The 26,112-nt window shown below is 47.8% G+C and overlaps 1 protein-coding gene across 1 annotated transcript in view; it reads left to right on the plus strand.

Moving 5' to 3' along the window:
* The window catches only part of acss1 (acyl-CoA synthetase short chain family member 1), a 104,682-nt gene that overhangs the window by 12,226 nt on the left and 66,344 nt on the right, over positions 1-26,112 (plus strand). The window contains exons 2-6 of the mRNA XM_038804870.1: positions 2,814-2,910; positions 5,457-5,656; positions 7,478-7,653; positions 13,932-14,084; positions 17,687-17,834. Coding sequence (XP_038660798.1) covers positions 2,814-2,910; positions 5,457-5,656; positions 7,478-7,653; positions 13,932-14,084; positions 17,687-17,834 — 774 coding nt within the window. The remainder of the gene's footprint in view (positions 1-2,813; positions 2,911-5,456; positions 5,657-7,477; positions 7,654-13,931; positions 14,085-17,686; positions 17,835-26,112) is intronic.

Consider the following 26,112-nt stretch of genomic DNA (forward strand, 5'->3'; position numbering starts at 1 on the left):
GATGGGACGTTTCGGCGTGGCCAGTTCGGCGTGGCCAATTCGGCGGGGCCAGTTCGGCGTAGCCGATTGGAATGGGACGTTTCGGCGTGGCTGATTCGGCGGAGGAGTGTTTCGGCGAAGGGACGTCAAGACGTCAAGATGGGGGTTTTAAATTTATTTAAAAATCTATGCTAGCGCTTCCCCTTGAGAGTCTACTGGGGGCGGGGGGAGAGGTCAGACCCCCGTAGACTCTCAATGGGAAGCGCTAGCATAGATTTTTAAATAAATTTAAAACCCCCATCGTGGACCTAATTAAAAGAGTGTCAATTTCAGCGGCCGGAGAGGGAAGCTGCTCTCTCACTGAAGCAATTGACACTGCCGGCTGCTCTCTCCCTCCAATCCAACTTTTAAGTTTTAATGTTTCTGATTGGAGGGAGAGAGCAGGCGGCAGTGTCAATTTCAGCGGCCGGCTGATTGTTTCAGTGAGAGAGCAGCTTTCCTCTCCGGATCAAAGTGAGCCGGCCGCTGAAATTGACACAACTGACAGTTGGGGTCCATAAGCCCCCCCGCGGAGCACCAAACCGGGTCTGACTTTATACAGCCGGTGTTACTGAAGATATTGTGACTTTACACAATGTGTTAAGTCAGACAGCAGTGTAGATCACTGGGCAGCTGCTTCAATACTTTCAGTAACACCGGCTTTCTTTAAGAGTTTAATGTTGGTGCCTTTCTTTAAGAGACCCGGTTTGGTGCACAAACACGATATCTGAGGCGGCTGGAAGGAAAAGATACAAGAAATGGGCTGCACAAACATTTTGCGACTATAACTAATTTGACGCCGAAACGTCCCTCCGCCGAAAAATTCCTCCGTCGAATCGGCCACGCCGAACTGGCCACGCCGAATCGGCCACGCCGAACTGGCCACGCCGAATCGGCCACGCCGAACTGGCCACGCCGAACCGGCCACGTCGAACTGGCCACGTCGAACTGGCCACGCCGAACTGGCCACGCCGAACTGGCCACGCCGAATCGGCCACGCCGAACTGGCCACGCCGAATCGGCCACGCCGAACTGGCCACGCCGAACTGGCCACGCCGAACTGGCCACGCCGAATCGGCCACGCCGAACTGGCCACGCCGAACCGGCCACGTCGAACCGGCCATGCCGAACTGGCCACGCCGAACTGGCCACGCCGAATCGGCCACGCCGAACTGGCCACGCCGAATCGGCCACGCCGAACTGGCCACGCCGAATCGGCCACGCCGAAACGTACCAAACCCCTATATGTAAACATGTAAATATTGAGAAACGATGGTTAGCTCACTTTTTACAATGCCTCAATTACAGCTTTAATCGACATACTGCCTGTCTGTATTTTAAATCAGGGCTGTTTTTTTATAACATCACAACTGCAAGTATGAAATATAATATATATCAATTTCTACATTCATCACACTGATCTCATGCAAAACTCTACCACCCGTTTCTTAATTTGTGGCAAGTTCTGTTCACCCATCACCACTGTGCCTGCTGACCTACATTGCCTCCCAGACCCTGAATATCTCCATTTATAAACTCTCATTCTTGCATTTAAATCCTTCTATGGCCTTGCCTCTCCACATCTCTGTCACCTAGTATTGGCCCTACAGCTCCCAAGAGCCACGCTCTTCCAATTCTGATCTCTTGCACATATCCCTCTTCCTTCACCCCAGTACTGCTGGCAGAGCCTTTGGCCATATGGGAACTAAGCTCTGGATTTCCCCCTTTAAACCTCACTGTCTCTTCGCCATGCCACATTCCCTTCTCTCTCTTTAAGACACACCTCTTGCTGAGCTTTTAGTTACCACTCCTGTCTTTGGCACATTGCCAAGTTTTGTATGATTACACATCTGTGTTGCAGCTTGGGACATTATACTATGTTATATGCACTTTAATTGCAGATTGAAGGAAGTGGATTGGTAACTAGAGGCACAGCCTTAAGATAATTGATTAAAAAATCAGAGGGGAGCTGAGGAGAACTTTTTTTGGACAGCAAAATGTTATTATCCGGGTGACCGTGGCTGAAGGAATGGTGCAATTCGATTCAATAGTGAATTTCAAAGAGGACTGGCTACCTGAAAATGAAATGAAAATCGCTTATTGTCACGAGTAGGCTTCAATGAAGTTACTGTCAAAAGCCCCTAGTCGCCACATTCCGGTGCCTGTACGGGGAGGCTGGTATGGGAATTGAACCGTGCTGCTGGCCTGCTTGGTCTGCTTTAAAAGCCAGCGACTTAGCCCAGTGAGCTAAACCAGCCCCTACCCTACCTGAAAAGGAAAGATTTTCAGGACTATGGGGGAACGAAAAAGGGAGGGGACTAATTGGGAAACTCGTTCAACGAGCTAACACATGAATGATGAGCCAAATGGTCTCATTCTGTGATGTAAGATTCTGTGATCAGCACCAGCATCATCGGCGAGAAGTAAATGCATTCGCACATTTGGTAGGATGTTTGGAAAGGATGTTTGTCATGAACTTATAATTGTTTCTACAACCCTTCAAGGAGGGAGGCCTGAATGTTGCTAACATTTCTTGTGTAATATACAGGGGTGTAAACACCTCTGCCACAACCTCTCTTGCCTCTTTTCAGACCCTTTTTAAAACCTACCTCTTTTACCTACCCAATCAGCTCCTTATGTGGCTTGGTGTCCAATTTTGTTGAGCAACATTCCTGTCAAGCAACTTGGGATATTTTACTATGTTGATCTGCTATATAAATGCAACTTGTTGTTGTTGGTACATCACACTAACAGTTATCATTTACCTTATGTTAAAAACTTTGATTTATTCTCAGTGAACTGTTTAGATCGCCATGTCAGCCATTCCCCCAACAGGGTGGCTTTGATCTGGGAGAGGGATGAACCAGGCATGGAATTAAGGATTACATACAGGTACAATCTTTAGTATACAATATTTCTTTACAGCAGTTCAACGAACCATATTAAACAAGGTAAATTTTTGTAGGAAGTTGTTAATTTGAATTAGTTAATTCATTCAATTAATTTGGGCCTACTGGATTATCACAACCAGAATAATGTTTTGCTAATGTTCTTCCATGCAGAGATCCTGAATTTTGTGGATCTACATGTGAGTCCAAACCATGCTCCTGATTCCTAATGCCTTCAGTGCAAGTAAAGATGAGTAATACATATGACCTTGCTAGTTTTAATGACTCAGAGGAAGCTGGTAGTAAATGAAGATAACTTTAATTAGCCATTTGCAAAGTCCTGCTCAAGGCAGCATGTAACTGCCAGTACAGTCCTAGCTGGGAGGACTCAACAACACCAGGCCCTGCTTTGGGCCTGCTTTTATCTTAGTTCATAACAAGCTCAAATGGGTGGCCTCTGCCTTCTATCTGGGAAGCTCATATTATGAGGGGCTGTTTAGCTCACTCGGCTAAATCGCTGGCTTTGAAAGCAGACCAAGGCAAGCCAGCAGCACGGTTCGATTCCCGTAACAGCCTCCCCGAACAGGCGCTGGAATGTGGCGACTAGGGGCTTTTCACAGTAACTTCATTTGAAGCCTACTCGTGACAATAAGCGATTTTCATTTTCATTTTTTCATTTCCATGTATCCCACAGGGAGCTCAATGATGGTTTCCTCTTGGTTCTTGTGGGGGTTATGATGGCACTAGTGTTTCCCAATTCCACAAACAAATGAAACAAAAATGAGAACTAACAATAACAACTGTTTAGAGCGTCAGCCTCACATTATTGCTGAATATGGAATCTTCGTAAGAAATAAAACAAAATGTTTACCCGTTCTCGGAGCATCAGAAAGGAAGGTAGAGCCCATGACAGGGAAGGCCTGCATTTCTGTTGTGGGGCCAAGAGTTGTGCTCCTGAAAGTAAGTAAATTTACTTCCAGGGAAGTTTAAAACAAAGCAAAGTTTTAAAACTGGCTGGAAAGGCCTCCTCAACCTACAATCCTACCTACTGCTGCCAGGGCAACTCTCGACTGGCTTAAGGTGGCATTGAACCTGTAGGAACTCTTATTTTACTTTCTTCCAATGAGAGACGATTGTCCGGTTGATTGGAGGTGTAGAAAATACAACTTTATTGCTAATTATTTACATTAATACACTTGCATACAAACTAAATCAAAACTCAGAAACAAAATATCAAACAATACATGAGTTGGTCAAATACATGGCAAAGGAAATCATTAAACATAAAAGCATAAAGAAATCACTTTAAAATGAATGAATAAGATGATTAAAGAATTCAGGAAGGTAGGGATTCAAGGGGCAGACTGCGGCCACAAGGTCTTACTTTAAGGGAATCCTTATCTATGGTCTAATTCCTCATTTACTTTCGTTGGTATCTAATTCTCAGCTGAGACCTCCTGATTTGTTCAAATAGCTGTTTGTTACATGGAGAATGATTAATGAAATATTGGCCATTACTTAAGATTTACTAGCGTCCATCAAAGTTGGTTCAGCGTCTACATGCACAGTCTCATGAAAATAGGCTTCCCATGCCACTGCTGGCCATAGACCTTGCTGTAACTAACTAGTTGATACATTCTTATTGCTAAATGCACTGAAATACAATAGTCTATTCATTATATGAAACTTTCACAGAAACTATAGGGGCGATTCTCCAATATCAGGCCCAAGAATTTGCGCCGTCGTGAACGCCGTCGCGTTTCACGATGGCGCGAACCGGGCCCGGTTACATACGATTCTGGCCCCCAGAGGGGGCCACCACGGCGCTGGAGCGGTTCACGCCGCTCCAGCCTCCTTACGCGGTGCCAAATTGATGCTGCGCCAACCCGTGTATGCGCAGTTCGGCCGCGCCAACCTGCACATACGCGGGGACTTCTTTTGCGCGCTGGCCCCGACCAACATGGGGTCGGTGTTTAGGGGCTGGCCGCACCAGGATGTAGGCCCGGGGGCGCAGAGGCCAGCCCGCCGATTGGTGGGCCCCGATCGTGGTCCAGACCCCATCAGAGGCCCCCCTCCCTCCCGCCCCTCGACCATTCCCGCAGAGTTTCCGCCGGCAGCAACCAGGGGTGAACGGCGCTGGTGGGACTCTGTTGTATCGGCGCGGCCGCTCGGCCCATACGGGCCAGAGAATCAGCGGCCCCGCCGATTCCAGCGGCCCGCAGCCAGCGCCGCACCAAACACGCTGGTGCAAATGGTCGCCGATTCTCTGCACTTCAGAGAATCGCGATCTGGTGTCGGGGCGTCGTGGCATGATTGCGCCGACTCTCCGGCCTGGCGCGGGGCTCGGAGAATCGTCCCCCAATGTCTAGGTTTCCACAGACAGGGCACTAGTTGATTCATTATCTAAAACAATGACTGTATTTTCACAGTCAAGGCATCTTTAATAATTTCACTGTTTAGCAATGCATTTAACCCTGCTGTTGGTGGAAGCTGGGCAATTGTTGACAACCACCCCCTCAATGATTTGAAAATGAACGTTTTGTGTTACAGGGAACTTTTGGAGACCACATGCCGGCTGGCCAACACTTTGAAGCGTTACGGGGTGCAGAAAGGAGACAGAGTTGCTATCTACCTCCCCGTATCTCCAATAGGCATAGCTGCAATGTTGGCGTGTGCTAGGATTGGCGCGGTGCACACTGTGGTCTTTGCAGGATTCAGCAGTCAAGCGCTGAGTGGCAGGATCCGTGATTGTAGGTGGATGACGATCTTTCACATCTTTTGTAGATTATTAATTTGTTTAAGAGGTACATTAATTTTCAATGCAAGCAGGGAGATGGTGATGCAGTGCTACTGGGCAAGTGGAGCAGAGGCCCAGTGTACTTCTTTGGGGGGCATGGGTTCAAATCCCACCGTGGCAGCTGGTGGAGTTGAAATTCAATTAATTTAGAAAGACCTGGAGTTGAAAGCTAGCAACAGTAATGGTAACAATGAAACTGTAATTGATCGTAAAAACCCCTCTGGTTCACAAATATTCTTCAGGGAAGTAAATGTGTCATCCTTATGTGATCTAGCCTACATGCGAGTCCAGACACATAGCATTGTAATTGACTCCGAAATGTCATTCTTAAATAGTCTACAGCCTTGTCAGTGACACCCTCACTCATGAAAGAATATTGAAAAATTCTGGGCCATCCACATGAGACTGCCTCAGGGGTGCATGTCAGTATATCTAATCAATAATCCACGTGGCTGCCAATTCCGTTCTATCTGGTCCCCGTTTTTGGGGTCCAGTACCAAACCACACTCACCCAAAGCCCCCACGGCAAAGGGATTGAATCCCAATGCCTTAAGTACCTTGGGTCTCTGCACATTAGAATGAGGCTAAGTAGGGCAGCACGGTGGCGCAGTGGTTAGCACTGCTGTCTCATGGTGCCGAGGTCCCAGGTTTGATCCCGGCTTTGGGTCACTGCCCGTGTGCAGTTTGCACATTCTCCCCGTGTTTGCGTGTGTTTCGTCCCCACAACCCAAAGATGTGCAGGGTAGGTGGATTGGCCACGCTAAATTGCCCCTTAATTGGAAAAAATGAATTGGGTACTCTAAATTTATTTTTAAAAATCTGTTTCCAAAGGATCGCTTGAATTCCATTATTCATGCAGCAGTCGCTATTCAGAAAATAATGAAGCCACGTTAGTTCTGTAGGTGGGCAGACCCTTCTTTGAAACGCTTGCATGCCAAGCTGAAATCAGTGACTGACCAAGATGACAAAGATGCCTCTGTGATTGTGGATGTCCCAGCTTCATTAGAACTTGGGCAAGCAAGCATTGGCACGAAAAGGGGGCTCCAGATACAGCTTTCCCCTCTTTGAGCTTGCGAATAGTGGCTGGCTGGGATGCTGAGGCACAACGATAAGGGGATGGGAAGGCTGGGCTGACAGTAGCAGGCACTATCTTTGCGTAACTAGGATGTGGCTAACAGTGGAATTGGCAAGAACACTGCTGAACCCCACCTGCAAACATCCCCTACATAGGGAGAAAGCAGGATTAGGCATTTGAGTTGGATGATCAGCCATGATTGTGATAAATGGCGGAGCAGGCTCGAAGGGCCAAAAGGCCTCCTCCTGCTCCTATCTTCTATGTATCTATGCATTGTAAACTCTATGAGGGGCTTGCAGAAAGTCTTGCAACTTACTGGACAATGTAAGAAACATGCTCTGAGAACAGCATTTTGGGCTAAAAATTTATTAGGGTGTTGCATGTGCCCGGGGCCACAACAACCTCTGGGAAGCTCGAGGCAGGTCCAACACTCAATCCATTCACTGTCGCCCAATATCTGGAAGGGGTGTAAACAAAAACAAAAGGCCTAGTAGTTGAATCGGGTGGCTGCCTGGAGAAACTGAATGTTATTGAAGGCTACAATGGTGTCAGCTGTATTACGGTTGACCTAAGTCTGTGTTGCATAGCTCTGTGACATTGTCCCTTTCTGAGATCCAGATTTTTAGCTGAAAAACTGCATATTATTCACACAATTTCTTTAAACGTGCCTCATGAGCATTTTTGTCTTTGACTAAATAGCTGAATGCAAGGCCGTTATCACCTGCAATCAAGGAGTCCGTGGTGGTCATGTTATTGAGCTGAAGAGGGTGGTGGATGAGGCAGTAAAGACATGTCCCACTGTAAAGCATGTCTTTGTGGCACAGAGAACGGAAAATAAGGTTCCTATGAGCAACATCGACGTACTGCTTGACGAAGTAAGTGATCATTAAAGTGATATCTGTAATTTATATTAGCCTCTTTTGGTGCTTTATCCTCTTTATATGTAAAAGTTCAGATGAGTAAAAGCTGCTACTTTGTATTAGTTTGTGGTGTGGCTCGAGGAAATACGAGAGAGGTTTCCAGTATAACTGAACAAGGGTTTATTGGTAACAAGTAAAGGTAAACAATACAGAGTCACAGAGTCACTAAATAGGTCTTCACTCTCTGGCTCCAGGGTCCACTCTGCCCAGGACCCTGCTCCCAGGGCCCCGCACATTTCCCCATTAGTCAGGGTTCACTCCTGCACGATTGGCCCTGAGTCAGTAACGTGGATCTTGAGGGCTCACCCCTTAAAGGGGCCACATTACCACATCCCTCCCCCCATAAGTCTTCGAATAACATATTTACAGAACAGGTTATGTACAGTTACTATGCACAAAAAAAGTTTTGAGAAACAAAAGTGGAGAGATTCGATAACAGTTCATCACAATGTCAATCTATCAGGGGATTTTCTGGGGCTCATAGACCATCTTAGTCCCCCAACTGGCTCCTCCATTTCTGAGGCAGCAACACTCATCTGTGGAAGATTGACTCTGAGATTCGAGGGGCATTCCGTTCTCCAGCTCCCTCCTGGGTTGTTGATGGGACCTCCTCTGAACTCCTAATTCCCTCTGTTCTGGCTCCATCACGGGAGCACTGGTGCTGCCTGCTGGCTCCAACTGCACCGAGATTGGAGTTGTGGTCCTCCGGCTTCTTATGTGGTCACTGTGCTTCTGCCCTGTCCTGCTGTTCAAATCCACCACGTACAAGACTGGACCTGACTTTGATACAATTCTGCCAAGTAGCCAAAGTGGGCCTGAGTCAAAGTTTCTGATGAGGACCAGGTCGGCCACTTGAAATAACCTGTGTCCTTTGTGTGAAACATATGCTTCCTCTGGGAGGCCTGCCATGCCTCTCCCTTCCCGCCAAATTTGGGAAAACCAAGTCCAGTCGGGACTGGAGGGGACAGCCCATGAGCAATTCCACTGGTGTGACGCCTGTCGTGGCATTGGGGGTGGGGGAGGGGTGTGTGGGGGTGGGAGGTTCAGGTTATAAGATAGAAGAAAGTTGGCCAACCTGATGCACAGTGGTCTGCTGGATTGCTTCTTCATGGCAGCTTTGAACGCCTGTTCAGCTCTGTCCGCTAACCCTTTGAGGCGGGATGATAGAGGGCCATCCTCGTATGGCTAATGTCATTTGTTTGAACAAAGTACTGAAACTCTTCCCCAGTGAACGCAGTGCCACATATGCAGCATGTCAATGATTCAGACAATATTACTTCAGTAAGGTCATAGGAAACAAACATTCGTCACAGGACCTCCGTTGTGGCCGCCAAAGTTGACATCTCCATCTCCTGGTCGTCCAAACACTTTGAGTGGGTGTCAACCAAGATGATCCATTTGACCGGGGGCTGAAGATTGGAGCCAGTATATTGAGCGGCTCCATTCCATTTTTGTTTACATCAAACAAAATAACAGGGGAGGATAAACAAGAGGTTATTCTATTAATGGTTTGTGTTCCTCAGACCCACAAACTCATAAGATATTTGACACCCCTGGAGGCCCCTGACACAAAGAGGTTCAACCAATTGATGATGCTGGTCAGTGAGCATTTCAACGCCAGATCCTCGATCATACTACAGTGATACAAGTTTAATTCAGCTGTCAGGGACCCAGGACAGATGATCTCTGCCTTCTTTGCCAGACTCCACCAAATGGCCGAGCATTGTGAGTTTGGCACGCCATTCACTGACATGCTGCGTGAACGTTTAGTGTGCGGTGTTAACAACTTAAGTGTGCAAAAGACGCTTCTGGCTGAAAGAAAGATCTGACCAGTTAAGGCCTTCGTTCACTTGCAAAGACGAACTCGGTTGCGAAAATGGAGTCATACACTGGGGTTCCCGAATGGTGGTACCACCCTGAGCAAGAGAGTGACTGTTGCAGGAATTGCTCAGTGCCCATCTGGGCCAAATGTAAATGCTGGCTAGGAGCTATATTTGGTGGCCAGGCATAGATAAGGAAATTAAACAGACCACGTGAATGGCCTGGTCATCGATGGACAGGGTACATGTAGACTTCGCAGGCTCTTTTGGTCCAAGCAGAATTGTGTTCAACCAAAACCTATAACCTCGTAGCTCGGCATATCCCTCACTCTACCGTTATCACTAACCCAGCGAGGAATGTGGAAGACAAGATGACCAACCATTCCAGATTATTCTATAATTGCGTTGCTTGCAGCTGGGCTTCTGTTTTTCACATTTTTGCAATTTCTGAGCTTTGCTCTTTGATCTTCTCTCCGGCAGACTGAAAAGCTGTTGCAGCTTCCCTCCCCCACACCCACTTTTGCAGCACCCACACCTGCATCCCCCCACCAATACTAGAAAGGATATGCAGCATGATACAGACAAAAACAAAGTGATCTCATCACCAATGGATCAGATCCGTGCTTTGCAGTCCACCTACATCCAGTCATGAACAGTGGTTGACAATTAAACAACTCCCATCACTGAAGACTTCCCCTTGACAAAACTCAGCAGTGGGGTCAAAGAGTTCTATTTGGCCACTGCGGAAGCTATTGCCAAACTTGGTGATTACTGCATACGCTAAATAAAAAAATTAAACAACTCACTAGAGGAGGGGAAAACACGAATAACCCCATCCTCAATGATGGCAGGGTCCAATATGTCAGCATAAAGGACAAAGATGAAACGCGAGCAACATTTCCTCCTGTGGTTCTCTGCAATTCTTTTTATTAGTTCACAAGGGCATCGCTGGCTAGGCCAGCATTTATTACCAATTCTTTTTTTTTTTTTTTTTTAATTTTTTTTTTATAAATTTAGATTAGCCAATTATTTTTTCCAATTAAGGGGCAATTTAGCGTGGCCAATCCACCTACTTTGCACATTTTTGGGTTGTGGGGGCGAAACCCACGCAGACACGGGGAGAATGTGCAAACTCCACACGGACAGTGACCCAGAGCCGGGATCGAACCTGGGACCTCAGCGCCGTGAGGCGGTTGTGCTAACCACTAGGCCACCGTGCTGCCCCTATTACCAATTCTTAACTGCCGTTGAGAAGATGGTGATGACCTGCCTTCTTGAACCACTACAGTCTATGTGATGTAGGTACTCCCACAGTGCTGTTAGGGAGGGGGTTCCAGAATTTTAACAGTCACACTGAAGGAATGGCGATACGGCTCCAAGTCAGGATTGTGTGAAGTGGAGGGGAACTTGCAGATGGTAGCATTCCTTGCATCTGAGACGCGAATGTGCTGAACATTGTGCAATCATCAGCCAACAGTGCCATGACTGACCTTATGATTGAGGTAAGGTTATTGATGAAGAAGCTGAAGACGATTGGGCCTAGGACACTGGTGAATGTAATATATATATGTATATATGATAATTCACACTCTCTTTGTAAGCGCAGTAGCGCTATCCTACCACTAGGGGGAATAGCTCTGGGAGTACTCAGGAACTTGTACTGGGCTCCACCCTTGGCTCCGCCCACGACGACGACTCCTAGTGCAGCTGTATAAATACCCTTGTCCAGAGTCAGCCTGAGTTCATTAAGAGTTCATCAACGGTAACAGGCTGGCTCTGAAGTAAGTCGATTAAAGCCTAGATTCATATCGGAAACACGTGTCTGGTGAATTGATGGTTCCATCAGACACTTCCTTGATGATTTCCTGTAGTGATTCCCTGGCAGTAAAATGATTGACCTCCAACAACCATAACCATCTTCCTTTGTGCTAGGTATGACTTCAACCAGTTAGGTATTTCCCCCCCTCATAGAATCCCTCCAGTGCAGATGGAGGCCATTCAGCCCATCTAGTCTGCACCGACCCTCCAAAAGAGCACTCTACCTAGACCTCTGCCCCATCCTACCTCCGTGACTCAGTAACCCCACTTAACCTTTTACACACTAAGGAGCAACTTACCGTGTCCAATCCACTTACCTGCACACCTTTGGACTGTGGGAAGAAACCGGAGCACTCGGGGGAAACCCATGCAGACACGTGGAGAACATGTAAATTCCCCACAGTCACCCAAGGCCGGAATTGAACCCGAATTCCTGATTCCCATTGACTTCAGTTTTGCTTAATCTTGAAATAATAGTCAATGCTGCTCTGATATTAACTGGCTACAAGGCAGACCAAGACTAGGAATTCTGCAGTGAATAACTCACCTCCTGACTCTGCAAAGCCTAACCATCATTTCCAAAGGCTCAAATCAGGAGTGTAACTGAATACTTATTACGACCCCCATGAGGGGAACTGTAAAACAAAATAACTAAATTTACTGAATCACCCAAAAATAATAAATTACCAACAAGTTCCCACTTTTTGTAGTTTTTACTTTAACATGAATCAGAACTAATGCAAATTATGTATGAATTAGCAGGCAAATTATATTTCAAATAAAATGGTAAATTTCACCGTAAATAGTCGATACAACAAAGATATGTTTGATGCATTCACATTCACATCATTCCCCATACATATGTAGCACTAGGTAGAAACCATACTACAATCTGCGTTCTTTATTTATGCAGGATAGGTCAGGAGCTCTATCCAAAAAATGCTTTCACCTTTGAGTTTCAGGAGTACAATTATCATCAACAAGGCACACTTCTATGAACACTCTCTCTCTCAAGTCACAACATGATGCTGATGCTATAGCTCTCCAGAGTTCCTTTCCAACCGACCAACTAATAACACACCATTTCACAGTTTGACAACATCTGAGAAGATACCCAGCTATTTATAGTCTCTCAGCTATTCACTCAACTTTTTAATTTTAGACCTTTTTAACCAGCTCACACAGTGCCTCCAAGAGTTCATGTCTCCTTTTCTGCCAAACACCCTGGCTTAAAAGAGATTTGCTTCTTCTCCTCACAAGAATTTGGTGTGTTCCTCTTTCTGTCTCTGCACGCTTTCTTTTTGTGTCTGCATCTCTGCATCCACCCTCCAGATCCTTTGCTCGTAGCTCTCCTTTGTGTCTACCAACCACAAGACTTTAAAAAAAAAAATGAAGGGGCAATTTAGCATGGCCAATCCACCGACCCTGCACACCTTTGGGTTGTGGGGGTGAGACCAATGCAGACCTGGGGAGAATGTGCAAACTCCACGTGGATCGAACCCGGGTCCTCAGCGCCATGACACAAGACTTCTTTAACTTAATTCCTGATGGTATTGCTTCCGTCACATCAGCCAGTGTTTCTTATTATCCAGAAAATTAAATTGATGTGGAACAATTACAGATTCCACAGATGAATGAAAGAAATTACAAAGTTTCCTTACTGCATTGCGTCCGGGTTAAAGGTTTTCACATAGTTCATACTTGCTGGGATGAGTGCAGCTTCAATACACAAGAAGCTCTACACCATTCAGGACAATCCAGCTTGCTTGATTGATATCCTATGCACCACCATAAACACTCAGTCCCTTCACCACTGCAGCTATTCGCCAAACTCCGTCGACCGTACCTTCCAAACCTACCACAAGGTCAGCAAGAGCAAGATCAGCATGAGCACTGAAACACCACCACATCTAAGTTCCCCTCCAAACCATACACATTCCTGACTTGGAACTATTTCTAAATGTTGCTGGGTCAAAATCTTGGAATTCTCTCCCTTATAACACTGTGGGTGAACCTATATCACAAGGACTGCAGAGGATCAAGAAGGTGGTTCGCCCTCTCTTTCTCGAGAGTAATTAGGAATGGGCAATATTCAAGCGATACTCAGTCTGACTGAGCTGTTGTTAAAAACCCAACTGGTTCATGAATATCCTTCTGGGAATGAATTCTAATTGAGTCTTAACACCCCTCTGAAGTTGTCTGGTAAACCACTCAATTGCACCAAACTGCCCACCCGAGCTTTCAAGAAGACAGCCCACCACCATCTCTCAGGATAACCAGGGATGGTTAATTGCTAACCTTGCCAATGTTGTCCTCATTTCCAGAATGAACCAAAATAACATACGCAATTTCCTGCAGTTTGAATCATCTTAATTTGTAGTTCTTCCCCCTCCATCTCAACCATTGTGACTCCGATGAGGTGAAAGGAATGCGCAATTACAGGAGTAAGTGTTTTGCATTTCTACCTGTAGAATGTAAGCGTGCTTCGCATATTTGTCAAGTCTAAAAGCATTGTTGACACAAAACGGTTATTAAAACATTTTGCCCTAGAATAATGCATCAGCTGAGAAGGAGGATGCACCTTTTGTTTTGCAGGAGATGGAGAAAGAAGAACCAGTTTGTGATCCTGAGTCCATGGACAGTGAGGACCTGCTCTTCCTGCTTTATACCTCTGGAAGTACAGGAAAACCCAAGGGTCTTGTCCACACACAGGCTGGTTATCTGCTGTATACATCTCTCACCCACAAGGTACCAGTAGAACAGGATGGTGAGCTCAGTGTTTTCCCCAGTACCTTACATTGATTCATGTTAATTTATGGAGGAACATCTACTGTAAATGGCATGAAGGCCAATCTTGCAGATAATATTGATCAGTAAAGTTGTTAATATTAAATCACTTGTCTAAATTAAAGTGATAATAAATATATATCTGCTGGTCTCTAACTTGTGTAAAATTCCTAACTGTTGCTCACTTCATAGACGTGGCATCTATTAGTTTTGTTTTTCAGGCAATTTGACTTATATTTTGTCTGATTTTGTTCCCTGTTATTTTTAAAGTCTATTTATTGGTTAGCATTTATAGTAACATTGCAAGGAACGTTGTATAGTAACGTAGAGAAGCCCTGGCTTCAGGTCTCCCATTGTTGACCAGCCCCTCTGTGTCAAACTTACTTTGTGTGTGTCACCTCCTGGTATTAAATCATACCAGGGGGAGTGTTTGGCACCACCTGTGTGTACCTTTGTTGTGATCGCACCCATGTATCTCCTCATCCTTGGTCCCCTCTGCCTTGCATACCCTAAATCCTGGCTGGTGTCTCCTCCCTCCCCTTCTCCTTTGTTTCAGAGTCCTCCCTCTATTTCTGTGCCTGACTCTTCCTCCCATTTCTCCCTTGTCTTACCCAATGGTGACCATCCCTCCTCTAGAAGACGTCCGTACTGTCAGCACAGTTACTGTCCCCCAGTTCGCGGTTAGTAGTCTGTCCAGTAGGGTTAAGGATGGTCAGTGGCTCAATTGCCAGGGCAATTAGTAACGGTAGAGGGGTCAATTACTAGGGGCCATAGGTTTAAGGTGCGAGGGACAAGGTTTAGAGGAGAGGTACGAGCAAGTTTTTGACACGGAGGGTAGTGGGTGCCTGGAACTCGCTGCCGGAGGAGGTGGTGGAAGCAGGGACGATAGTGACATTTAAGGGGCATCGTGACAAATACATGAATAGGATGGGAATAGAGGGATATCGACCCTGGAAGTGTAGAAGATTTTAGTTTAGATGGGCAGCATGTTCGGCACAGGCTTGGAGGGCCGAAGGGCCTGTTCCTGTGCTGTACTTTTCTTTGTTCTTTATTAGTCTCCTTGCAGCTGCATCTCCCTTCCCCCTCTTTCCTGTACATTTGCACGTCTGAGCAGCTGGCTGTTGCTGGTACAGATCCTGCTGCACCAAGTGCTGCTGGTATTCCTGTCCTCGACTGAGTTTCAAAGTAACAGTGTATAAGCAATATCAGAGCTCCAAATCAAACGTCCAAACGTCCCAAGTATAGATGGCACCTACATTGTGTAAATTAACCTCCAAAATGTTTAGAGTAACCTCTCAGCACAAGTACTGTGAATAAACCATTTTTCACAAGCGACAGAAAAAAATTCACCTCCAAATATTCAGCATTGGTTGGCATATCTCCCTGTCATGACTTCAGCCCCTTTAATTACCACTTTCTTCTTGTCTTCCAATTAAGAACAAAGAAAATTACAGCACAGGAACAGGCCCTTCGGCCCTCTCAGCCTGCGCCGATCCAGATCCTTTATCTAAACCTGTCTCCTATTTTCCAAGGTCTACTTCCCTCTGTTCCCGCCCGTTCATATACCTGTCCAGATGCATCTTAAATGATGCTATCGTGCCCGCCTCTACCACCTCCGCTGGTAAAGTGTTCCAGGCACCCACCACCCTCTGCGTAAAAAAACTTTCCACGCACATCTCCCTTAAACTTTCCCCCTCTCACCTTGAAATCGTGACCCCTTGTAACTGACACCCCCACTCTTGGGAAAAGCTTGTTGCTATCCACCCTGTCCATACCTCTCATAATTTTGTAGACCTCAATCAGGTCCCCCCATAACCTCCGTCTTTCCAACGAAAACAATCCTAATCTACTCAACCTTTCTTCATAGCTAGCACCCTCCATACCAGGCAACATCCTGGTGAACCTCCTCTGCACCCTCTCCAAAGCATCCACATCCTTCTGGTAATGTGGCAACCAGAACTGCACGCAGTATTCCAAATGTGGCCGAACCAAAGTCCTATACAACTGTAACATGACCTGCCAACTCTTGTACTCAATACCCCGTCCGATGAAGGCAAGCATGCTGTATGCCTTCTTGACCACGCTATCCACCTGCGTTGCCACCTTCAGGGTACAATGGACCTGAACTCCCAGATCTCTCTGTACCTCAATTTTCCCCAAGACCCTTCCATTGACCATATAGTCCGCTCTTGAATTTGATCTTCCAAAATGCATCACCTCGCATTTGCCTGGATTGAACTCCATCTGCCATTTCTCTGCCCAACTCTCCAATCTATCTATATTTTGTTGTATTCTCTGACAGTCCTCCTCGCTATCTGCAACTCCACCAATCTTAGTATCATCTGCAAACTTGGTAATCAGACCACCTATACCTTCCTCCAGGTCATTTATGTAGATCACAAAAACAGTGGTCCGAGCACGGATCCCTGTGGAACACCACTAGTCACCCGTCTCCATTTTGAGACACTCCCTTCCACCACTACTCTCTGTCTCCTGTTGCCCAGCCAGTTCTTTATCCATCTAGCTAGTACAGCCTGAACCCCATACGACTTCACTTTTTCCATCAACCTGCCATGGGAAACCTTATCAAACGCCTTACTAAAGTCCATGTATATGACATCTACAGCCCTTCCCTCATCAATTAACTTTGTCACTTCCTCAAAGAATTCTATTAGGTTTGTAAGACATGACCCTCCCTGCACAAAACCATGCTGCCTATCACTGATAAGTCTATTTTCTTCCAGATGTGAATAGATCCTATCCCTCAGTATCTTCTCCAACAGTTTGCCTACCACTGACGTCAAGCTCACAGGTCTATAATTCCCTGGATTATCCCTGCTACCCTTCTTAAACAAAGGGACAACATTAGCAATTCTCCAGTCCTCCAGGACCTCACCCGTGCTCAAGGATGCTGCAAAGATATCTGTTAAAGCCCCAGCTATTTCGACCCTCGCTTCCCTCAGTAACCTGGGATAGATCCCATCCGGTCCTGGGGACTTGTCCACCTTAATGTCTTTTAGAATACCCAAAACGTCCCCCTTCCATATGACAACTTGACCTAGAGTATTTAAACACCCATCCCTAGCCTCAACATCCGTCTTGTCCCTCTCCTTTGTGAATACCAACAAGTCCAGGAAGCCCAGGAAACTCGTGGAGCCAAATTTACACTCCAAAGCTTGTGTTAAAATCACTGCAATTGATCTATTCATATGCTGAAGATGAATCCCTCGCTCTCCTGAGGGTGTTGTTTGCATGTTGCCCTACACACTGCAGTTAAATGTGGAGGTTGGCGGGTTGGAGCCAGCCTCTTGATGTGCTCGCATTTTTCCCACTCCCTCACCCAGTGAACTTTCTTGCACACTTTGTTTAATAGATATTTTCACCCATTCAGAAGGAAGGTTCCATGCGTATGCTTTCACTGTTTATAAATCATTACCCCAGGGTATTTCTTCAAGGCCTGAGTGTTGCTCGTCATCTGTGAAGTAAATTTTTATGTACTGTAATATTGTAGCTGTTCGAGGTTCTGGCATGTAAACTGTAAGCGTACAAATGTTATTTTTCAGTACGTCTTTGATTATCAAGAAGGTGATATTTACGGCTGTATGGCAGATATTGGCTGGATTACAGGGCACAGTTACGTGGTCTATGGCCCACTCTGCAATGGTGGCACCACCGTGTTGTTTGAGAGCACTCCTACCTACCCAAATCCAGGTAAGCACATTAAGGACTATCTACAAAAAAATATATTTCATACACTCACTAGTACTCCCTCTGATTGGTGGTACGCTGAGGGGAAATACATGGGAACATAGGGTGGTAGGGCAGGAGGTGGGGTGATTTTAACAGCCAGCTGGTGTCTGCCAGTAAACTACAGGCTTCAGTTAGATTCCAGCAACTTTCTCCATTAGTTCATAGTTAAAATATTCAGGGTCTGATAACTTTATAAACTTTGGCCTGGTTATTTAAAATATGGCCCTGCCTACACCAGGCGGGTGCCTTTGTTTTCTGTTCTAAACAGCAGAATAAATGGAAAAACAACAGGATCCAGGCTAGAGATTGGCAGGCAAGTCCCCTAATTGATTTACATGCCGACTCTGTCTCTGGTTTCCACAGGGCAGATGGAGTTAAAATCAAACCCTATCGTCCTGCTTGGATGCATTACCGAACACACCACCTCTAAAATGTTAAATACGCCCCTTGCTGTGAGCTTGGAGCACAGTCCTGCTTTCTCAGGGAGTGACTCTTCAATGTCTGGGATACATTTCGGAGTATATGGGAAAATTGTGGAAGTTTGTATCAATAAATGCAGAGACTCCCCCTCATTTCTTGCAGAAAGATATTGTGGATCTATATTTGTTCTCTTGCTACATTGATTAATAAATTCTTTAATATTATTTCTGAATTGCCTACCTTCTCAATTCCTACTGGAACATTTAAACGCATCTTCCAGTTCACTGGAGCCGTTTTTAAAAACTCTTATTCCAGTTCACCCTGAATCTCTGTTCGTTCCAGTTTGTGCCATTTCTCTCTCCCTCCCATTCCATCCCAGTTCACCTGCCACGATCTTGCTCTCTTCTCCTGCTCCCTCCTCTCTGCCTCACTACCTCTGTTGGCTCCTACCTGACACTAAGGCATTTACAGGGGAATTGAATGCTGCTGTGAACTCTGTAGCCTGGGGCTTCCTGTTGCAACAATAAAATGCAAGATCAGCAATCAATGATCACAGTGCACAGCATTTATGTGGCTGTGCATGGCATTGATTATGACTTTCAGCATGCAGCAGGAACAGCGGTTTGAGGAATGCCAAATATCTAAGAGATATCTTTAATCGTGCATGGATCTGAAACACCAAGGTTGGAATCCACATGACACGTGTTGGAGCCACAGACAGTTGCTGAGGAAGGAAACGTGGTTGTGAAAACGGGTTTTGGTACATACTCGATCAGACATGAGAAGGAAAATAGTAATGAAGGTGAGCAAAGTAAAAGAGACAAGGGGAAATCCTGTGGAGGGAAGAGTAGAACTTACTTTAAGGTGGGCATTCCTGGAAGAGAAGTGGCAGTGAATTAAACACTAATACAAAAGCAAAGTACTGCGGAGACTGGAAATCTGTAGGAAAATGCTGGATATGCTTGGCAGGTCAGGCAGCATCTGTGGGGCATAAACAGAGTTAACCTATCAGGGTGATGACTTTTCATTAGAACTGGGAAAAATTAGAGACGTAATAGATCTTCAGCAAGTGAAAGGGAGAAGGGTTACAAAAATAACAAAAGGGAAGATCTGTGTTTAGGTATAAAACAGGAGAGATTAAATTACAAGAGTTGTTGGAGCAAAGGGAGTGGTAATGGAACAAGTAAAGAAATAAAAGATATGTCTTCGTTTAATAAATTTAGAGTACCCAATTGATTTTTTCCAATTAAGGGGAAATTTAGCGTGGCCAAACCACCTATCCAGCACATCTTTTGGATTGTGCGGGCGAATCCATGCAAACACGGGGAGAATGTGCAAACTCCACACGGACAGTGACCCAGAGCTGGGATCAAACCTGGGGCGCGATTTTCTGCTCCCGCGCGGCATCGGGAAGGCCGTCGTGAACTCCAGCCGAGTATCACGATGGCGTCGGTGGCCGCTCCTCGCACCCTAAAACCCCCCCCCCAGGGGGCTAGCAGCGGCGTTGTGAGGAACTCGGCCGCTGGGCCTTGATGCTTGCGTCAAGGTGGCGCGCCGAGAATGACGTGACGGCGGCGCCTAAGTGACGTCAGTCGCGCATGCGCAGGTTGGCCGGCTCCAACCCGCGCATGCGCCGTTGCCGTCTTCCCCTCCGCTGCCCTGCAAGACTTGGCGGCTTGATCTTGCGGGGCGGCGGAGGGGAAAGAGTGCATCCCTTGGAGACGCCGGCCTGACGATCGGTGGGCACCGATCGCGGGCCAGTCCCCTCCCGAGCACGGCCGTGGTGCTCACTCCCCTCTCCGCCCCCCCCCCCCACAAGCCACAAACGAACCTTTGGCGCCATGTTCACAATGGCAGCGACCATGTGTGGTTGCCGCCAGCGTGAACCGGTCGGGAACGTCAGGCCGCTCGGCCCATCCGGGCCGGAGAATCGCTGGTCGGCGTGAGAAACGGTGAGTGGCGATTCTCCGAGCGGGGGTGGGAGAATCGCGGGGGATGCCAGGGCGGCGTGTCATGATTCGCCCGGCCCTCCCGCGATTCTCCCACCCGGTGTGGGGAGCGGAGAATCGCGCCCCTGGGACCTCAGCATGGTGAGGCAGCAATGCTAACCATTGCACCACTGTGCTACCCGATAAAATAATAATAATTTTTATTGTCACAGGTATCATAGAATCATAAAATTTACATTGCAGAAGGAGGCCATTCAGCCCATTGAGTCTGCACCGGCCCTTGGAAAGATCACCCTACCTAAGCCCACATCTCCACTCTATTCCCGTAACCCCACCCAACCTTTTTGTACACTAAGGGCAATTTATCATGGCCAATCCACCTAACCTGCACATCTTTGGACTGTGGGAGGAAACCGGAGCACCTGGAGGAAACCCACGCAGACAAGGAGAGAATGTGCAAACTCCACACAGACAGTGACCCAAGCCGGGAATCAAACATGGAACCCTGGCGCTGTGGAGCCATAGTGCTGACTTCCGGTTGCGGCTATGCGGAGCTAAGCCGCACGCTCGGCAGCTCCCGCTTTAATAGGACTTGTGGGCTCTTTTAATGGCCCCAAACGGCGCTGATTCAACGATTCCCGGTGGATAAAGGGGTCTGGAGAAAAAGCCCCCGGGATTTATGGTGCGGACCCGAAGTGGGGCGAGGAGAGAAACGGCAGCAGCTCCCCTGGAAAAGCGGGGGAAGGTGGACAAAATGGCGGCCAGTGGAGGCAGTGGGCGGAGGACCAGCAGGCGGCCCTTCTGCGCTATTTTACGGAGCAGAAAGGGGAGTTGCTGGAATCCCTGAAGGTAACGACAAGTAAGCTGCTGGAGACCCAGACAACTCTGGGTGCAGCGATACTTGAGTTGCAGCAGCAGGCCTCTGAGCGCGAGGATGAGGTTTCGGCCCTCGTGGGGAAGGTGGAGATGCACGAGGCGCTCCACAAAAAGTGGCAAGATCGTTTCGAGGAGATGGAGTTTCGGTCACGGAGGAAGAACTTGCGGATCCTGGGCCTCGAGGAGGGGCTGGAGGGGTCGGACCTGTCGGCCTATGTGGCTGTGATGCTGAACTCGCTGGTGGGGGCAGGATCCTTCCATCTGCCCCTGAAGCTGGAGGGGGCCCACAGTGTACTGGCCAGGCGGCCTAAGGCGAATGAACCCCCGCGGGCGGTGCTGGTGCGGTTCCATCGGTTCAGTGACCGGGAGTGTGTGCTGCGATGGGCCAAGAAGGTGAGGAGCAGCAAGTGGGAGAATTCGGTAGTGCGTATCTACCAGGACTGGAGTGCGGAGGTGGCCAAGCGGAGAGCCGGGTTTAACTGGAGGAAGGCGGTGCTCCACGGCAAGCAGGTGAAGTTCGGCATGTTGCCGCCTGCGCGCCTGTGGGTCACCTACAAGGACCGGCATTACTATTTCGAGTCCCCGGAGGAGGCGTGGGCCTTTGTGCAGGCTGAAAAGTTGGACTCGAACTAGAGATTGGGGGCTGTAGGAGGATTTTTTTTTGTATCACTGTTTATGCTGTTGCTGGTTATTCTGTTTGTTTTTTTTTCTCTCGCTTTCGGATGATGTGAGTTATGGTTGTGTGTCATAAGGGGGGTATTGGGGTTTGTGGTTGATAAATTTTTGTTTGTACGGGGTTGGTGGATGGGTTCGGACTGCTGTTTGGGAGCTGCGTTGGGGGGTGGGGTGGGGCAGTGTGAAAGCACGGGCTTTCCTCTGGTTTCCCGTGCTGCGGGACGAGGGGGGTGGAGCTGGCGACCAGGGGCGAGCAGTCGATGGGCCATGGCTAGTTGACGGGGGAGGGCGGCGGGGTGCCCCCGATCCGGCTGATCACGTGGAACGTGAGGGGGTTGAATGGGCCGGTGAAGCGGGCCCGGGTGTTTTTGCATCTGAAGGGGCTGAAGGCGGACGTGGCCATGCTCCAGGAGACCCACCTGAAGGTGGCGGACCAGGTCCGTCTGAGGAAGGGGTGGGTGGGGCAGGTTTTCCATTCAGGGCTCGACGCGAAGAACCGGGGGGTGGCGATCCTGGTGGGGAAGAGGGTGGCATTTGAGGCATCTGAGGTGGTGGCTGATAGTGGTGGCAGATATGTGATGGTGAGCGGTAAGCTGCAGGGGGAGAGGGTGGTGTTGGTAAATGTGTACGCCCCAAATTGGGATGATGCTGGTTTCATGAGGCGTATGTTGGGCCGCATTCCTGACCTGGAGGTGGGGGGCCTGATCATAGGAGGGGGGGGGAGAGACTTCAATACGGTGCTGGATCCCCTACTGGATCGTTCTAGTTCAAGGACAGGCAGGAGGTCGGCGGCAGCCAAGGTGTTGAGGGGGTTTATGGACCAGATGGGAGGAGTGGATCCCTGGAGGTTTGGGAGGCCGAGGGCTCGGGAGTACTCTTTTTTTTTTTCTCCCATGTGCACAGGGTGTATTCCCATATTGATTTCTTTGTCCTGAGTAGGGGACTGGTCCCGAGGGTGGAGGAGGCCGAATATTCGGCTATTGCGATTTCGGACCATGCTCCACATTGGGTGGATCTGGTGAAGCCATAGTGCTAACCACTGTGCTACCATGCTGACCCAAGCTACCGGGCAGCAAAAGATTCAACTTGCTGAGATTGAACAGCAAAGTAATAAACAGTTGCTAACCAAAGACAAAGAATTAGAAAACAAGCCCATAAACCAAAACATTTAAGCATTTGTTCATGATAGATTCTAATACGCTGCAAATGCTACAAAGTTCTTATTTCAAACATACGTTTTGCTCTATGCAATATAATACTTCAGACTCTAGATGAATTACATCATCATTTATAAAAACAGTACTCTTGCACAGCTGCCGTGTGTGTTGAATTTGATATCTCCTGAGAGTGTCAAATTAAGTTGAATAAAGCTATAATATTGCCAGCCATATGTTGTAGAACAGTATGTGCACCAATTATCTTTAGGAGGTAGTGAGGAGCTAAAACGAAAACTGAAAATGCTGGAAAATTCTCAGTGGGCCTGACAAAATCTGTGGTGAGAGAACAGGGGTTTGGATCTGGATGACTCATCAGCAGACCCTTCATCAGTTGACGAGCCAGCAGTTGATGGGTTCTGGGTTCTTACCTTATAACAATGGGCGGGATTCTCTGATCCTGAGGCTAAGTGTTGACTCAGTCGTAAACGCCGTCGTGTTTCTCGACGGTGTCAACACGGCCTCAGGATCAGAATTCTGCCCCCCTACAGGGGGCTGGCATGGCACTGGAGTGACCCACACCGCTCCATCTGCTGATCCCGGCATCAACTGGGCGCCGCGGGGTCCACGCATGCGCACTGGCACCGGTGACAGCGCGCGCATGCGCAGTGGCTCCCTTCTCCACGCCAACCCCGATGCAACATGGCGTAGGGCTAAAGGGGCCGGCACAGAAGAAAGGGGGCCCCCAGCCCGAGAAGCCAGCCCGCCGATCGGTGGGCCCAAATCGCGGGCCAGGCCACTGCGGAGCCCCCCCCCCCCCTTCAACGGCGAGGTCCCACTGGGTAAGACCACACGAGGACAGCACCGGCGGGATTCGGGTTTTTTGTTACGGGCTCTGGCTGAGAATCGGCGGGGGGGGGGGGGGGCACACGTAGAGCAGCCCCCGACCGCCGTCGCGCCGACCATGGCGGCGCCAATGGTACCGATTCTCCGCTGTGTGGAGAATCGCGTCCCGGCGTGGTGGCGGCATGCGGCCCCGGGATGAGAGAATCCCGCCCTATGTCTTTTGAGAGTAGAAACTCTAAACAAATGAAGCTCAGACAAACCTCAGCCATGCTTGGAGCATTTGGAAATCTGCAATTCATCATGGGCTGGGGAGTTGGCAGCTCTATCCGCAAATATGTTCCAGAGGGTAGTGATGCGATTTGCAGCTGTTTCCTTAACAAAATAGTGCCACGCATTCAAGAAGGAAATGGGGAGAGTGCAGAGTCAACATGTTCCAATCAAGAAAAAGGGTGGACCCAACAAATCCAGTGAACCCTGGATATCGAGGGATATACAGCATTGGATTAGGAGAAAAAGGGAGGCCTACACCAGATATCAAGAGCTCAACAGCAGAAGTCCTGGAGCATATAGAATGTGCAAGAGGGAGCTTAAAAAGGAATTAGGAGAGTAAAAGCAGAAATGAAAGGATACTGGCAGGTAAAATAAAGGAAAATCCAAAGTTGTTTTACAAGTACATAAAGGGTAACTAGGGAAAGATTAGCCCCCATTAAGGATCACAGTGGGAATTTGTGTATGGAGCTGGAGGTTGTTAGTAGGGTTCCAACTGAATACTTTGTGACAGTGTTCACTCGTGAGAGGGATAATGTAGGTATAGAAATCAGGGAAAGGACTGTGATAAAATTAAAGAGATTAACATCCACAGAGAGGAAGTTCTGAGTAGTCGAACTGGCTTAAAGGTAGATAAATATCCAGGGCCGGATGAAATGTATCCCAGGCCGTTGAGTGAGGCAAGTAACGAAATAGCAGAACACAGAATTTACAGTGCAGAAGGAGGCCATTCAGCCCAGCGAGTCTGCACCGCCCCCTGCACACCTTTGGACTGTGGGAGGAAACTGGAGCACCCGGAGGAAACCCACGCAGACACGGGGAGAACGTGCAGACTCCGTACAGACAGTGACCCAAGCCGGGAATCGAACTTGGGACCCTGGCGCTGTGAATGCATAATGTTAACCACTATGCTACCGTGCTGCCCATTATTTCCCCCACCAGCAGGGGTGGTGGAAATAATTTTCAATACCTCTCTGGCCTCAGGAGACATGCCAGATGATTGGAGGATAATCAACGTGGTACCATTATTTAAGAAGGGATAAACCAGGAAACTACAGGCCAGTCAGTGGTGGAGAAACTATTGGAAGCAATTCTGAGAGACAGAATTAATCTGCATTTGGGGAGGCAAGGATTAATCGCGAACAGTCAGCATGGTTTTGTTAAGGGGAGGTCATGTCTGACCAACTTGATTGAAGAGTTTTTGAAGAGGTCCTCGAAGAGGTGACCAGATGTGTAGATGAGGGAAATGCATTTGACATAGTCTACTTTGACTTCAGCAAGGTTTTTCTTATGTTCCACATGGGAGACTGATCGCAAAAATCAGGCCCATGGGATCCAAAGAAGTTTGGCAAATTGGATCCAGAATTGCCTGAGTGGCAGGAAGCAGAGGATGATGGTCGTGGGGTATTTTCCTGACTGGAAGCCTGTGTCCAGTGAGGTCCCGTAGGGATCAGTGTTGGGGCCTTTGCTGTTTGTGGTTTATATGAATGATTTAGATATGAATGTAGGAGGATTGATCAGTAAGTTTGCGGATGATATGAAAATTGGTGGAGTGGAAAATAGTGAGGATTAGATTATAGGAGGATATAGACATGCTGGTCAGTTGGGCTCCCCAGTGGCAAATGGAATTCAATCCGGATATGCGTGAGGTGATGCCTGGGCATAGAGTTTAAGAGCAGGGAGTTTATGCTGGAGCTGTATAAAATGTTGGTTCAGCCACAGCCATTGTATTGTGTGCAGTTCTGGAATCAACGTTATAGGAAGAATGTGATAGCACTGACTTTATCAGGGTGCTGTCTGGGCTGGAGAGAGATTGGATTGATTGGGGTTGTTTTACTGGGAGCAGAGGAGCCTGAGGGGGGATGTGATTGAGATATACAAAAGTATGAGGGAGATAGATAGTGTAGACAGCAAGAAACTTTCCCCCTTTGTGGAGAGATCAGTAGGCAGGGGGCATAGATTTACAGTAAGAGGCAGGACGTTGAGAGGAAATGTGATGGTGGTCTAGAACCCGCTGCCTGAAAGGTTGTTTGAGGCAGAGACACTCATAAC

This window comes from Scyliorhinus canicula, chromosome 1 (genome assembly GCF_902713615.1).
Source record: "Scyliorhinus canicula chromosome 1, sScyCan1.1, whole genome shotgun sequence".
Taxonomy (NCBI): Eukaryota; Metazoa; Chordata; class Chondrichthyes; order Carcharhiniformes; family Scyliorhinidae; genus Scyliorhinus; species Scyliorhinus canicula.